Source organism: Balaenoptera acutorostrata, chromosome 6 (assembly GCF_949987535.1).
Source record: "Balaenoptera acutorostrata chromosome 6, mBalAcu1.1, whole genome shotgun sequence".
Lineage (NCBI taxonomy): Eukaryota > Metazoa > Chordata > Mammalia > Artiodactyla > Balaenopteridae > Balaenoptera > Balaenoptera acutorostrata.
In genome coordinates this window covers 67,745,212-67,761,225 of record NC_080069.1, presented here as the reverse complement: position 1 = coordinate 67,761,225, position 16,014 = coordinate 67,745,212, and the positions used below count along the sequence as shown (strand labels likewise).

At 36.7% G+C, this 16,014-nt stretch overlaps 1 protein-coding gene across 10 annotated transcripts in view; it reads left to right on the top strand.

Moving 5' to 3' along the window:
- KDM4C (lysine demethylase 4C) overlaps window positions 1-16,014 on the top strand; it is a 409,893-nt gene that overhangs the window by 203,358 nt on the left and 190,521 nt on the right. For 5 of the 10 annotated variants that reach the window (XM_007189030.3, XM_007189031.3, XM_057548129.1 and 2 more), the window contains 3 exons: window positions 7,261-7,454; window positions 10,414-10,649; window positions 13,377-13,690. In XM_007189030.3, coding sequence (XP_007189092.1) covers window positions 7,261-7,454; window positions 10,414-10,649; window positions 13,377-13,690 — 744 coding nt within the window. Of the gene's footprint in view, window positions 1-2,626; window positions 2,846-4,048; window positions 4,088-5,349; window positions 5,377-5,542; window positions 6,166-7,260; window positions 7,455-10,413; window positions 10,650-13,376; window positions 13,691-16,014 lie in introns of those variants that run through there. The other 5 variants (XM_057548130.1, XM_007189029.3, XM_028168250.2 and 2 more) reach the window with 4 other exon arrangements.

Here is a 16,014-nt window from a genome sequence, read left to right as displayed (position 1 = left end):
CATTTTTACTCAGCTAATAAGTAGAAGAGCTGTAGTCAGTTCAGGGTTCAACAAGTATATAGATAGAGCAATGTGGCTACTGCTTATTCATCATATTAAACATAGTTTTATTCATTAATCTGGTGGAATAATCACCAGTGTGGACTTTAAAATTGCCTGGTTTCTTTAGCTCAGCACAATGTATATTAGATTCATCTACACTCATTATACTGATTCTGAATTCCCCTTTTTCTAATGTATACTTAGTTTTGAGTCAGCTAAGAAATACTGATCTGTTTGGAGTACTCCAAGGAGGGTGAAATTCTGTTCAGATTTGTAACTGGCAATGAAAATTTTATGATAATAGAATGAATTGACTACAGAAGTAGAATAGTCTACTTTTTAAAAAAATTTATTTGGAATAATTTCAATATGAATAGGTTCCTTTACATTTTTTTACAGTTAATCAACACATTAAATAGTTTTATTCATTCTTAATTGTACGGTGAATGTAAAAAGAACAAAAGTTCCTTCAAAAATTTTTGTTGTATCTCAATAGGTTAGATACTTCTACAGATAGTATAATAATACCCTGTCAATAGATGTTGGCTTCATTAACTGCATAGTGCATTTATTTTCTAAAATTGTTTTTATTTAATGATTCTTGGCAACTGTTTAAATTAGGCCATGTTTCTGTTAAAATAATTAAATTCCATAAAAACTGAGTGGCTTCTCCATTGGAACACAATGCCAGAAAATATTGATCAGAAATACTACCTTAAAAATTTGAGTGCATATTGGAAAATTTTGTTTCTCATTCATATTTGAAATGAGAGATAACTAAGTATAATTGTACCAGAAAAAGTCTGGGTTTGCTGGACTTCTGCAAATTTAATATGGGTTAACAGTGTGGCAGTTTTCCAAAGAGCTGGGTCCTTTCTCTCCTATAAGTTTGGTATGATGCAGTAGATTGGATGTATGTTTATGTAGTTGTGAGATGAAGATGGAGATTCCAGAGTACTAGTGGATTGATAGTAACATAGTTTGTTTTAATGCTAAAACATTTACCAGCAGGTTGTTTTTTTACATGTGGAGGGAAAGAAGAATGTTTAGGTTTTGGACATGACTAAGTTGAAAACAGATAAAAGGATTAAAAACAAACAAATAAACAAAAACAAAAAAAAAGATTTAAAGAATAGGAAGGAATGAAAGAGATGTAAATCTGGAAGAATAAAGAGTAAATCATAGATCAGTTGGTCAGAGATTTCTCTTGATGCTCTCACGCTAGAATTGTCTAAACCTTTTTTTTTTTTTTCCAATGAGGTATCTGAGCTTCCTGAGTGCTAAATTATCTATCTATTTACTATAAAAGGTAGTTTGATGGTTTAGAATATAATTATATTTCAGGCCTAGTTACTGCCTTTGGCTCTAATTAGTTATCACCATCAGTCACATTCTTGGTTAAATAAGAGGTTGCTATGCCTAAGTAGTATCTTTGTTATTACTTAGAGTAAACAATAATGAATGGTTGTGTCTAATTATGTTAATAACACATTCTTCTTAATTCTTGTTGTCATAGCTAAAGAAAGTGTGTTGTTAGAAAACAACGAAGTGGAGAATATTTCTCTTCCCTTTATTCTTTATTTATGATGTTCTTTCAAAGGGCAACTGGTAATACAAACTTTTGGGTTCTCAAAGCAAATGAATGGTGATTCCGTTGAAGGTTTGGCATTTTCCCATTTGATACACAGTCCCATATTTTCATAGCTTCTGTGTTTGGAGATGTAAGACAGTTTTGCTATGTGTTGGATAGGAAATGGATGCTTCTTTCTTACTGTATTTCTGATTTAATGTAGTAATTTGGTTGTACCTTGAAGATAATTAACAGATAACCTTCAAAAACAATAATTTTCTTGGAGGGGGACTAGATTTTGATAAAAACCTAACTTTTCCAATTATTGATTTGAATTTTTGAAGGAAATAGGAATTGATATGCTTGTTTGTGTTTTTAAAATGAGTCATTTTCATTGTTAAGTACAATTAAAATGGTTATCATAAAGGACAGTATCTTACAGTGTTCTTAGGTTTTAAGATACACCCACTACCTATGTGTCAACAGCAGACAGCAATATATGCTTCATCAGACACTTATAAATATTCAAAACAAGAGTTTGCCATCATTGGCTCCTTTCCTCTTTTTGATTGTCCTATTCAGTAAATCTGTTTCATCCTATGCATTGGTCCCTTTTTATAATTGTTGAGAAATTAATAATTTATAAGAAAAATTTAAACATTATTTATCCTCTTTGGGCTATGATATACTGTGGTTGACATTCATTGGAATTTTGTATGTGAAAAAGAGAACGTTTTCCTGTATATGTACAGCAAATTAGTTTTTAATTCTGAGATTGATAGTATCTCATGTCTCTTGAAACTACATACATGGAGCCATCTAACACCAAGCTCTTATATTGATAAGAGGCCCCTTTTTGGGGGATACAGTAGAGAAGTCACATGAATTCATCCCCCACCCTCACCTTATTCTACCTTACAGTATCCTACCTGGCAGGATTCACTTGGGTCATGGTGTTTCCCCTCATAAATGCCTGACTTCTGTTGATCCTTCAGTTTCTGTTGTTTCTTCAAGAGGGGAAGCCGAGGAGTTGAGTCTGATTGGAAGGACCCAACGAGGAGCTGGATGTGCATCGCAGTGGATTCCACCCATGACAAGGGCCCAGTCCTCTCACGTCATCTCTCAATCCCCTGCAAGGTCACAGTTGCTCTCGATTCTTCAAAACCTCTGTGCACTTCTCCTTCACTCTTAAGACCACTTGTTATACCAGAAGCCTGATTCCTCCTTCCTCAGTTGCTTCAACTTTCCCAGTAAGGCAAAATTTAATAACACTAAGAACCTCTATATTCTTGTAGTCAGACCAATTTAAGGCCTTGTCCCCTGTGTGTCTGTGTCTCTTCTTGTCTGATAAGGGCACCAGGCCCATTGGATTAAGGTCCCACCCTACTCCAGTAACCCCTTATGTAATTACTTCTGCCATAACCCTTTCTCCAAATAAGGTCCGCATTCTGAGGGGGGTTAGCACTTCAACATACCTTCTGGGGGTTGGGGAAGGGAGACATAATTTAACCCATAACAGCCACATCAAGTGGCTATTAGGCTTGTTATCTTATTTTAAGCTATTCTTTCCTTAGTTCCTTCCTAATTATCATTTAATTGTTATAGATAGACTGAAAAGCAGGATAATTTCACACATTTTTGCATACCTTCAAAGCCTTCCTTATCAGACATTTGCACGTGAGAGTTTTTTTTCCTCCCATAATTAGCCATCCTGTGTGTCACAAAGAAAATATGTTAAAGTAATACCTCAGTTTGGGTTTTTATTAAGCATCAACTTCTTATTTTATTAATCATATATTGTGGTTATATGAAATTTCCAATTCTACAATTCAGATGACTAACTGAGTATTTGCTGCCTTAGAAAGTTGCTGAATTTTAGAAACATTGTCATCTTGAAATTAGATTGCTGGTTTTCAGTATAAATAATGGAGAGCATGAATTTGATTTCCTGGGAGATAGGAACAAATAATCATGATTCTGTGTAACAAGTCTTAGGGTGGTGAAATATGGAAGAATTCAGTGCTTAACAGACTACTGACGATTCCCTTTAAATTTGGACTTAGCCATTACATACATTACATATTACATAACTAGTGTGAATGTTCTTAAAAGAAACAATAAGAAAAGCCATTCTTATTAGTGTTTTGAATTCATATCCAAAATAGATTACTTGAGAAGTATTACCTAGTATTGGTTATTGCTCTTTGTACCAATATGTAGTCTGTAAATTTCTTTGTTTCTAAATGGGAGTGTTAATGTCTTCCATTCCTACTAATAAAGTCACATAGCACGTTCTATTAAAAGATCTCATCTAATCTTTAGGGCTTTAGATGAGTGTATTATTTGTAACTACTGACAGGAGTAGATTTTCTCTGTGCTGTTGAAGTTTACTACAACTATTTTTGACTCTGGCATTGTTCCCTTGCATTATTTTAGGTATTTTATGACTCTATTTCTGAATATTTAAAATCGAAGGTAAGACATATATATGTTTTATTTTAAGGAAGTCTTAGAGTTTATTTTTTTCTTAAACTTTTTGTTTTCAGATAATTGTAGATTCACATGCTATTGCAAAAGATAATACAGGTAGATCCTGTGTATCCTTTATCCTGTTTTCCCCGATGGTAACCTCTTGCAAAGCTATAGTACAATATCAAAAAAGAGGAAATTGACAATGATAGAGTCAAGATACAGAATATTTCCACCACTGCAAGGATCCCTCACATTGCCCTTTTATAGCTGAACCCAGTTCCCTCTCACCATCATCCCCTCCCTTAACTCTGGCAACCATTAATTTGTTCTCTATTTCTATAATTTAAGACATATATTCTTGTATTGAGTCAAACAATCAGTTGAGTGGTAGATCTTGTTGCATGTGTACAAAATTCAAGACTTCTAGGAAAGAGGAATGGGAAATTAAAATATAGGACAAAATTCTTGCTGTGGAAACTTATATCGTTTATATCGTCCACGCCTTTTTCTTCACGAAGCAAATATTAGTAACACTATACGAAAATAAGAGAGTCTCTGCTGGTGAGTCTAAACTTCATTTCTTCCTTTAGTGAAAGGTTGCGTCTTAAACCAAAATATCTTTAAATTTCTCAGAATCCTCATTTTCCATATTTCTAAGCTAATTATAGTAAAAATGACTTAGAACTCTCTCTTTATAGGCACGCCTCAGATATTGTGGGTTCAGTTCCTTTCCCCACAATAAAGCGAGTCACACAAATTATTTGGTTTCCCAGCGCATATAAAAGTTATGTTTACACTGTACTGCAGTCTATTATGTGCAATAGTACTATGACTAAAAAAAAAAAAACAATGTACATACTTTAATTAGAAAATACTTTATTGCTAAAAAATAATAACCATCATTTGAGCCTTTAGTGAGTTGTAAGCTTTTTGCAATAGTAACATCAAAAATCACTGATCACAGATCACCGTAATAATGAAAAAGTTTGAAATATTGCGAGAATTACCAAAATGTGGCACAGGGATACAAAGTGACCAAATGCTGTTGAAAAATGCTGTTGGAAAAATTGATAGACTTGCTTGATGCAGGGTTGCCACAAACCTTCAATTTGTAAAAAGTGCTTTATCTGTGAAGCGTGATAAAGCAAAGCGCGATAAAGCGAAGTGCACTAAAATGAAGTTTGCCTGTACTTTAATAATAGAAAGCAGTGGTGTAGATAAATAGTACTCTATTCAGAAGAATAATTGGTACAACTTGCATTCAGTGTTTAGGATGAATTTTCTTTGGATGGCAGAATGGTGAGCAGGAAGGCATTATGGTAGGAGCAAAAGCACTGAGGTAAGGAAGCTCATGGTGACTCTGCTCCCTGGGTTGAAGAGGAATGTTCATGTTGACTTGCAGTGGGAGAGAAACCTGGAAATCTCACTAGTGGAGTCCAAGCTTAGAGCCCTTGAATGCTGGGCTCAGGACTTTATTTTAAAGGCAGAGCAGAGTATTACACCTTTTTGAACTCCAAAGTGAAAGATTATGATATATTTGAGGGAGATTAAAGTGACAGCTATAAAGATGAATTGGTGCTAGGAGAGACTGCAAGCAGGGAAATTAGTTAGCTTTGTTATGCTAGGTTTTAGCATCTGACAGTGAAGGTGTCCTGGTAAAAGGATTTCTGCAGGTAGAGGAAGAGCTAATTATACATGATGACAGACTGGATTTCTAGGGGTAGAAGACAAGGGAGGGATTAGGAAATGTTGATTGTGAATATAGGAGAATAGAAGGATTGTCATACCATTTATAATGAAATTTTTGTTTGCAGTTGGAGAAGCTGGTTTTAGGCATACTGACTGTTAGCTGTGTCCTGAACTGTTTTTTTTTTTTTTCCTTTTCCTTTTTTCTTTTACCTGAGCTTTCAAGGCAAGATTGGAACTCTCTGGAGGAAGTTTTGGGCTGGAGATTATTAGGAAATTTTAAATTAATTTGCATGGAGATGATAATTGTATTGCCAAAATATTGAAAGACTTACTGTTTCAAGGCTGTTGTTGAGTCAACCAGTCTGTCACCAGGTGTGTTAGGGATGGTTAAGGTATGTTAGTTACATCTTTGAGACTATCTCTGTTTCACTATTTGAATTCTATCTGTTGCATTGCATGGAGTATTAACCTAGACACAATATAACCTGTGTGAGGTCTTTATAGGAAACTTGCTGTTTATACGATATGACTTCTAACTATGTATTCATGAGAATCAAAGTTCTAGTGGATTCAAAATAATCTTTTCTTTGAACTTCTTATCTTAACACTATTCCTTCTTTCTAGTGGATATGATTGTAGTGGTGATGGTGGGTGTTTCATGTGATATGATGTAGAAGAGACTGTTTATTTTCTCCTAATTGTTGGTTACTTTGTGAGAGTATATTTGTTAATAAACATTAATGTGATTAAAATATATCTTGGAGAAAATTTATCTCAACCGATTGGTTAAATTATTCTAACCACACATTTATTAGCTACTTTTATTCATTGTCAGCTTAGGTTTTCAGCTTTACAGTATTCAGCTCACTGATGCATCCTTGTGCTGGGAGGGTAATCCTTCTGTTGCAGGCATGCTTTCAAATGTGTGCTCTTTCCCTTCAGTTGTTCTTGGTACACAGTTTCCAAGAACTCTACAATGCATTTTAACATCTTATTCTACTGTTTATAGATGTGAATATACAGGTTGTCACCTCCATTCAGAAGAAATTGAGTTTATTACTCACTGAATGTTTTTCTTAAAACTCTTTTTTTTAATATTTATTTTATTTATTTATTTTTATTATTTTTCGGTTGTGCCAGGTCTTAGTTGTGGCACATGCGGGATCTTCGCTGTGGCATGAGGGATCTTTTTTAGTTGCGGCGTGGGGACTTAGTTGCGGCATGCGGACTTCTTAGTTGCAGCATGCATGCGGGATCTAGTTCCCTGACCAGGGATTGAAACCGGGCCCCCCTGCATTGGGAGTGTGGAGCCTTACCCACTGGACCACCAGGGAAGTCCCTACTCATTGAATGTTTGAAAATGTAAAACATTATTCTCCATTATGTAGTGACTAAGTATTCGTGTATGGTACATTCAAAGGACAACTCAGTGTGACTTTCTGTAGTTAGCAAAATGTTTAAAGCACTCCAACCCCATTGCGTTTCAGTGCACCTGCAGGAAAGACATGGTGAAAATTTCAATGGATATCTTTGTGAGGAAATTTCAGCCAGACAGATACCAGCTTTGGAAACAAGGAAAGGATATATATACCATTGATCACACGAAGCCTACTCCAGAATCCACCCCTGAAGTAAAAGCATGGCTGCAGAGGAGGAGGAAAGTAAGAAAAGCATCCAGGAGGTAATGATCCCGCCCACACCCCATCCTACTTGTACTTACTCAGTTAAAATGGGTCCTTGAACATAATGTTCTCAAAGACTATTTATTTGCTTTTTTTTCTGTTTATTCACCATCAGTTTACTTAATATCTTATGAAAAATTTGAGGCAAAGTATTTTTAATTCTTTGGAAGTATAATAAATAATAAGTAATAAATAAATAGAATATAAACATATTGTATTTGAGAATATTTTTGAAGTTGCAATGCATGAGAAATAGAACAATTCTAGACTTTCTAAACCCCTTACATTAATGTATTTAAAGATTTATCAGTGCCCTCTATTCATCTCCTTATTTTTGTCAACTTCAGTAACTCGATTTCCAACTTTTTTATTTTGCTACTGATTTTGACTTTTAGTAGTTTTCTTCTTCATTTGTCAAACATCTCAGATATTACTTTTCTCATTGGGATGCCTATATATTTTGCTGCATTATACACACTTGGCTTTATTCTTTCACAAGATGTAAATCAGAGCATGTGGTGTTTCTGTAACGTGGTTGTCCCTGTGTACTTTAATCTACATTCCATTTTTGTGGCCAGTGCCATTTCAAAAGGCTTTAGGCCTGTCGTGGTCATCTTGCCGTCTTAAAACACATTAAATAGTGTGTGTTACGTTGCTCAGGTCCTCAGGCAACCTTTTTAGACTTTTATATTTTCCAGGTTTATATTACATTTTTACTCTCCAGTATTACTCATTGTTTTTCTTTCAGATTGTAAAAGTAATATTTGTGCATTGGAGAAAATTTGTAAAATAAGGAAAAGAATAATGAAGGAGTCCCAAATCACCCATAACCTCACAATCCAGAGATAACCAGTGTTAACATTTTGTATATATCCTTTACATATATATTTTTATTTATTATATAATATTATATACATTTCCAAAATTGGGGCCATGCTCTATTAATAATTTGATGACCAGTTTTGTGTTTTTTTCATGTAACTGAATGATTTGCTTACAACGTAATTTCTAATGCCTGCATGTATTTAATCTCCTGTATTTGGACCTGTAGCTCGTTTCTAGTTTTTTGCTACTAACCAAATAACACTGTAATTTTAAGTCTTTGCCCACACTTCTGTTGCTTATTTTCTGACTCTCTCTCTCTTCCCCCCACCCCCAACAATTTATTTTCTGCTATTTTAGAATGCTAGTGAGTGGAGGAACCTTAAGAACATGGAGTCAAACCAGCATTTTATAAGAGATATACTTGACGCACAGAATTAGTTAGTAGCAGAATTAAAACCCAGGTGTTCTTATTTCACCCTGTAGTCTACAGCAGTAATTTTCAAACTTTTAATTTTCAAATCAGTTTAATAGGTTAGGAACAACATTTTAAAATTAGGAAGTAAAAGAAAGAGAATAAAATGCATTGTAGTTCTTCCCATGAGGTAAGGGTAAGTATTAATTCATGACGTGTGAGCATGTGTGTCTGTGTGTATTGTGTCATCATCTGAAATGTATAACTTACTGTGGGTTGCATTCAAAAAAGTTTGGGCAACACTGATTTAGAGAGTCACTGTGTTTTGTAAATGTGCGAATCCGCATTGCCAAAAAAGTTCACTGTGGAAGGAGGCAGTAGTCAGTCTTGAGTTCAGTAGCCAATAGCACATCTTGAGAATTGGTCTTTAATGGACAGAAAACACAATACTCTCATTAGGTGTATGATCTGGTCTCTTAGTTACTAACCACAGTGGTCCTTGTGGGTTGACATTGAATATAGATCTTTGACATTGAACAGATTCGAAGTGCCTTTCAGTAGGTTAAAATAATCAGTGGTCTTTGCTCACCCAGTTAGAAAGCCTCATGTTAAGGGGCTTGTTTATTATGCTCACCTTTGTGGTTTGATCATTGAGTTTGCTGATCTCCCTTAAGTAATATGCTATATCTAGGAAAATCTAATGAAGGGAATGATTCACTGAAATCTCAAAGAGATGTCAGCCATGTTATTGTAAGTGTACTATGCTATTCATAATGTAGAGATATTCCACATAGGCCACTGCATGGGTTCTCAATAAAAGTGATGATGATACCAATACTGTTACTTCCAGCAGCAGCCAAAGCTAATTTACATAGGTTATCCCTGGCTACCCCCTTTATCTTATCTGTGACTTCCTATAGAAAAACACTAATGTGTTTTCTTGTGTGTGTGTGTACTCTGAAGTACATGTCGTTTTGATTTGAGTTGTAATTCTTCTTAAATGAAAGTGTTAGAAATGTGTCATATACAAAAGGCATCTGCAACAAAGCTATCAAGTGACTTGCTGGAAAATACTAGAAGAGGAAAAATTTAAAAATGGAGTCCACTCTGAAAATAAATAATACATTGATATAAGATGCTAAATACATATGGTTAGCCTTCCTCCTCTCTTAATTCCTTTAGCTAATGATAGTTGGCATTTAATCTTAATGCTTTTCATGCATATTTCAGAATTATACGAAACTCAGGGAAATATAGCCACCAGTTCACCTTGGAATGTAAATAATCTACTCAAATTTTAACAATAGCTTTATGGAATCTCCTCATTTCCTTTTTCTTTCTTCATTATCTAAATAATATTTGCTTTTATCTTTATGTCATCATTTTTCACTTTATTTTTATTTTGAGCTTTAATATTGTTATAAAATTTTAAGTGATTTTCCAATAATGTTTAATAATCAATAATATTTAATAATCAATAATGTTTAACAATTTAGAGTTGTTTTAATTTTAATTTTTAGTAAATTGTTATTAAGACTCTTGTTAACATTTCAATTTCAAATTTGATCTATTCATTGTGAAGATTATCTTTGTATAATGTGATTAAAAACCAATCAGTTTTTTCTTCTCTTTTTTCATTAAGTGAAAATAATATTTGTATATATGTTTTTTCCTGTCCATTGGAAACATTGTGTTCTGACTCTAGCTTCTTTTGTTAAAAGCTTCCAGTGCACTAGTTCTCACTCTAAGAGGCCTAAGAATGAGGAGGACGAGGAAGTGTCAGCTGCAGTTGATGTCAGCTGCCCCACTCCTGACCCAGACCCAGATGAGCTCAAGGACAGTGAAAAGCCAGAAGAAGCAGTGAAACTAGCAAACACAGAAGCACCTTCAGAGGAAGAGGCCTCTGCTAGCAGGATGCAGCTGGATCACAATTTATCAGATAATATCAGATTCGCAGGTGAGAAACTAGCTGATTATGTTTCACATATTAGTAGTAGATGATTGTTGATCTACCTTAAATCTGTGTTTACTAGGGCAGATATGTTACTTTTCCATGTAGCTTAACCAATAAGCTATCTAAAACGATGCGGTAACTCAATCAAAAGGCCAAGGGAGTGTTATGAAAATCAGAAGCACCATTGCTATGGGTAATGGAATTTTGAGACAAGCAGCCAGCAGTCCCTATTTCGTTTAATAAAAAAGAAGATTCTAAAATGAAAAAAATTTATTTTTAGTGCAAATCAATTTATAATATACAATACATTTTTTGGAAAGCTTCTCTTGAATTCACATGGAATAGAGAAAACCAATTATAGATAATTCTTTGCAGATTCTTAGCTTCGACTTAATTTTAAGAAGAAAATAAAGATTAAGGTTTTACAAAAGAACAGCAAACATCATTCAGTCCTGTGACATGTGTATATAGTCCCCTGGCTGTTTCTCTGCACCAAAGCCATCATCTGTAAATCTCAACTGCTTTGCTTTTCCCCTCTTTTATAGCATATTTCTCTGAAACTGTTTTAATGCTTTGCCTCTTTAATAGTTGTTGGAGATTTTGTCCTTTTCCTAATCGAGCTTGGTGGTAATTCCTGTCTCTCTCTCATACCCCTCCTCTATTGTATCCTTCAATTGTGGGACTCTCCCAAATCCAGCCACCCCCTTGCTTCCTCTTTGTTCAAGGCACGTTATCTCTTGTCTGGACTGTTGCAGAAATTCCTTCCTTCCTGTTTTGCCTGTGTCCACTCTAGTCACCCCTACTAGTCAGCTCTCCATACGGCAGTCATAGTGATCCATTTAAAAGACGTGGTTTGGGCTTCCCTGGTGGCGCAGTGGTTGAGAATCTGCCTGCCAATGCAGGGGACACGGGTTCGAGCCCTGTTCTGGGAAGATCCCACATGCCGCGGGGCAACTGGGCCCGTGAGCCACAACTACTGAGCCTGCGTGTCTGGAGCCTGTGCTCCGCAACAGGAGAGGCCGCGATAATGAGAGGCCCGCGCATCGCGATGAAGAGTGGCCCCCACTTGCCGCAACTAGAGAAAGCCCTCGCACAGAAACTAAGACCCAACACAGCCATAAATAAATAAATAAATAAATAAATAAATAAAAAGCTCCATGTGACATATGTCAAAAAAAAAAAAAAAAGACGTGGTTTGTCTTGTCCCTACCACCTTCTTGCTCTTATTGCACGTAGAGTAAAAGAAAAGGTCTTGATCATTGTCCTAGTTAGTCGGATCCTTGGCTGCTTCTCTATTCTTACTACCTTTTGCTCTTGAAATATCTATGCTAATAGAGTTTAAATCATGGACATTTTTTTCACTGAGTTTATATTTAATTGGAGAGCTAGACAAATAAATATATAATTCCTATCTAGTGTGCTAAGTGCCACTAGTAGAGATGGCATAGGGTGTTCCTGGAATACCAAGGAAAGACCTGAAACAGACAGGAGGCTGGACTGGCAGGGTTTCTTGGAGTAGGTGATATCTGAATTGACTTGTGATGAACACATGGAAGATAGAAAGCAAAGAAGGTAGGGAAGGGAATAGCAAGCAGTACAGAGAACAGGTATGCAGTGCATACAGATATTTCTTGATAGTCTCTCACCGTAGTTTTTGGTTGTTGTTTTTAATCACACCAGGTTAAATTAACTACTTTACAAATTACTGGGTAGTTTAAGCTAAGGGTACCCAGGTTTATTATTTCTGTCACTGCCTGGTCTCTTGCATTTTGAGACTTCCAGGTTTTGAGACCTGGCAGAGCATTTAATAGAGGACTTGGCTAGGTGCAACATCCAAGCTACTATGTGATAAGTGAAATGATGCTTGTGTGTGTGCGTGTGTGCGTGTATGTGTAAGGAAGGGAGGAGGGTGAATAGAGATGGCTGTAGAAGAGAAGTGCATGTGATATTCTTCTTTCATATGCTGTCATTGTATGATGCAGGATTAGTGTAGGAAATAATTTTTATTCGACCTCACAGTTTTACATGTGGTTTTTTTTTTAAATATAAATTTATTTTTGGCTGCGTTGGGTCTTTGTTGCTGCGCATGGGTTTTCTCTAATTGCGGCGAGCGGGGGCTACTCTTTGTTGCGGAGCGCGGGCTTCTCATTGTGGTGGCTTCTCTTGTTGCGGAGCACGGACTCTAGGCGTGCGGGCTTCAGTAGTTGTGGCTTGTGGGCTCTAGAGCGCAGGCTCAGTAGTTGTGGTGCACAGGCTTAGATGCTCCATGGCATGTGGGATCTTCCCGGACCAGGGCTCGAACCCGTGTCCCCTGCATTGGCAGGTGGACTCTTAACCACTGCGCCACCAGGGAAGTCCCTACCTGTGTTCTTGAGTTACATCCTCTGAGCTGGAATGTTTCCTCGGTAGCATATATTGGAATTAAATTCTTATTTTTAGAAAGATCTCAACTTGCTATTGCTTGGGTAATTATTGTTATTGCCCTGGCTTTTGACATTGGTCTGCAGTGGAATCTCTTTTTAAATCCCTTATTTTGTCAGTAAGTATATTATTTTGCCACCTTAACAATTACAAAGGCTGCATGGTGCTTTGGTGACCTTTCCCACTCAGGTCTTTAGTGGAAATTTAGAGGGAAAGTTTGATGATAGAAATTTAGTTGAGAATAGTTCAACAGTTCTCAGCAATAACACAGTGTAAGATTTATTAACAGTCTCTTGTTTTACTCCTCAGGAAACGTCTGCCTAAGCACATCTGTGGCAGAGAAAATCAAAACTGAGGCTGACCAAACCTGTGCCACAATTCCGCCTTCAATTCCCAGTGATGCTGACGATTCCATGTCTAGTGGCCATGTTTTGTCTAAGGAATCAGAGCCACCCAAGCTTCCATGGCCAAAGTCACCTGAGTCGTGCTCCTCTGTGGTGGAGAGTAACAGTGCTTTGACAGAGGGAGAAGAGAGTGATGTGGAGAGCCATGGGGTAGGCCTTGAACCTGGGGAAGTCCCAGAGGTCCCCAGTGGAGAGAGAAATGGCTTCAAAGTCCCCAGTGTATGTGGCAGTGTCAATTTTTACCATATTTATTGCGTTGTCAAGGCACTTTCCGAAAACAGAATGCTGTGCATCAAAATCTTGCTTTAGGGCAGAAATAACATTTCACATTATGGGTCTTAATCATATTTCCTTCAATGACCGGGAGGTAAGCCTTCTGTGAGGTCTGGCTCACATGGTAATAATTCAGAGAACATGGAACTTTTGGCCACATATTGGAGCTTAATTTTCTTACTTTAAAATTTTTTCTAACACTAAACTCTTTATTTTGAGATAATTGTAGATTTATATGCAGTGGTAAGAAATAGTATAACAAGGTCTTATGTATCCATTTTCCCCCAATAGTGTCTTCTTGGAAAACTATAGTAGAATATCACAATGATACTGACATTGATCCAGTCAAGATACAGAGTGGTTCTGTCACCTCCAATAGTAGCCAGGCTGGAAATAATTTCAGCTGCAAGGCTCTGGCCTCCTTCTGCCAACGCTTAATACCTCTGGGTTGCAGGCTTCCCACAGCCTCTATTTTAAGATTAGGGCTCATCTGGTCATGCTTTTCCCTGACTCTTTCCTCATGGACTCTGAATCTAGGACCAGGCTGACCCTTCTGGTCCTGCCCACCGTGGGAACCAGGCCTTTGCCTCTTGGAAAACTCAAGATCCCTCTTGATTTCCAGCCTCCCCATTCTAACCCTTTGCATAGGGCCTCCCTGTTTCTCATATGTTCTTGTACAATGTTAATATCATATGCTTTCAGTGTAAACTTTCACTGTAACTTTAAGATTGTGAGTGTATCAGCCAAGCTACGATTGCGTGTAGTGATTGTCATAATTTGGTAACCTCTTTTGACCTGTACAACTTGATAAAGGAGTTCAAGTGGATGAGTAAGGGAAGCCTCAAATGTTTGAGCTGATAAATTGTGCTGCCACTGAACAGACCCACTTCTGGATTGCTCCTGCCCATGTCAACTCATCACAGCCTTTCGTAGCTTTAGTAGCAAGGGAGAGTAAATAAAGACATCAACTTGGAATACTCTGTTTATAAGTAGTTTTAAAATGTCCAATAAAATATAGATGATTTCCTAATTTCACCCAATAATTTTATCATTTTTATGCATGATCGTCCTACTGAACTATAAAATATTTCTCAGAAATATCTCAGAAATAGAAAAATATGATCTAATTTATTTGAAAAGGCTGCTGAGAAATTTGAAAATAGTATTCACATACCAGTAAATAAAATTTACAACTTAATTTCACATAGCGATTGTAGCTGGATAGATATTGGGATTCTGGAATGGTGAATAAGTCAAATGCCTGTTTATATTTGGTCAGCTTCTTTAGACTAGAATGGAACTGAACGTAACTTTTCTGTTTCCTTGCTTTCAATGGAGGCAATTCGATTCTCAGTGCTGTTAACCTTCATCTTTATCATTTCTCTGAACAAAGCCTGACTGCCTGGGAAAGCAAGTGCTGCTGTTGAGGGCTGAGGGACTTGGTTTGCTCTCATCAGAAACGGCTGTGTGGTATTCTTTTCTCATACCATGGTGTCAGACAGTCCTTTTAAGTAATACAGACCCATTTCATTTTTGTGTAGTGTGACCAGTGTTTCTTAGTATTAAGCGTAATGCTATGTGTATGCTGGTAGCAGTCAGCTTTAGTCAACCTTCTCAAGAAACATTGAGTTATTTTTTAAACAGTGTCTGTCTCTCTGTAACTGGACTCCATGCTTTTCCTGGAATAAATCAAATGTGTTCACACCTTACCTGCTATTCCTGCTGTCCAAAATACTCCTGCCCTAGAGAGCTAAATGTACTGCTCTCTCATTGCACTCAAGGCTCCACTCAAATGTCTTCTTGTCAGAAAGGGCTTCTCTGATGACCCCATATAAAACAGCCTTCTCCCCATCTCTTTCCATTCTTTGTCATGCTTTATTGTTTTTGTTGCATATTTGCTTAATAATACTTCATAAATATTTACTTTCTACTTGTTTATTGTCTGTGCTCTCCCCCCACCCCCCGCCCCCAATCTATATTGCACTCCTTGGAAGCAGGGACCTTCTGTAGCTCACTCTTAGAACAGTGTGGCATGTAGTAAGGGTTTAATAAATATTTGTTATTGTTGACTAAGTTATAATTCCTCACATTAATTTTTAGCTGTTATAAACTACAGGTAAGTCTCATCCTGTATTATACTTTGTGATCCCAGCTTTGATTAGAATGTTCTCACACATGTTCTCACAATTCTGTTTTGGTGTCAGATGTCAGCATAGTTTCTCTCCTTCTGGGCCCTGCTTCTTCAGCTTCCTGGGAAATTCCTGAGACTC